At 63.6% G+C, this 412-nt stretch overlaps 1 protein-coding gene across 1 annotated transcript in view; it reads right to left on the bottom strand.

Annotated features, from left to right (window-relative positions):
• Nucleotides 1-403, bottom strand: part of SMARCD2 (SWI/SNF related, matrix associated, actin dependent regulator of chromatin, subfamily d, member 2) — a gene marked incomplete at its 5' end in the record, with an annotated part of 6,229 nt that extends 5,826 nt beyond the window's left edge. The window contains one exon of the mRNA XM_010184301.1: nucleotides 366-403. Within this exon, the coding sequence (XP_010182603.1) occupies nucleotides 366-403 (38 nt within the window). The remainder of the gene's footprint in view (nucleotides 1-365) is intronic.
• Nucleotides 404-412: the final 9 nt, after the last annotated feature.

Genomic DNA, 412 nt, shown 5'->3' with positions numbered 1-412 from the left:
AGCGCGGGAAAGCACCTCTGCAATCTGCCACTGTCCCCCACTTCCACCCACATCTGTGCCTGCCAGAGGCAGCACAAACCCCCGTGAGAAGGGGAAAGACCCCGAGGAGCCGGTGCTGGGGCCTGTGGCAAGCACAAACACGTGCAGTGAGGGTTTTTAGTTACTGGCATGGAGAGCAGAGCACGGGGAAGCTGCAAGCAGAGTTATCTCTGTCCCCTTGCCCCGCTGTCCCAAAACATCCCAGTCCTGAACTCTGGCAGGTTCCTCACCCCACAGCAGGGCAGGGAGCTGCAGGTTTCTGGGGTGAGATGTAACTGTGGGTCAAACCGCCCCCCTCCAGCCCGCCGTGGGTGCTGCTTCCTTACCCTCTCCTCTGGGTGGCCAGCGGCGGGGGGGCCCCGGGGGGGGGGAC

The sequence above is a fragment of the Mesitornis unicolor genome, unplaced genomic scaffold (genome assembly GCF_000695765.1).
Source record: "Mesitornis unicolor isolate BGI_N332 unplaced genomic scaffold, ASM69576v1 scaffold26695, whole genome shotgun sequence".
Taxonomy (NCBI): domain Eukaryota; kingdom Metazoa; phylum Chordata; class Aves; order Mesitornithiformes; family Mesitornithidae; genus Mesitornis; species Mesitornis unicolor.
This window is presented reverse-complemented; position numbering and strand designations above follow the sequence as displayed.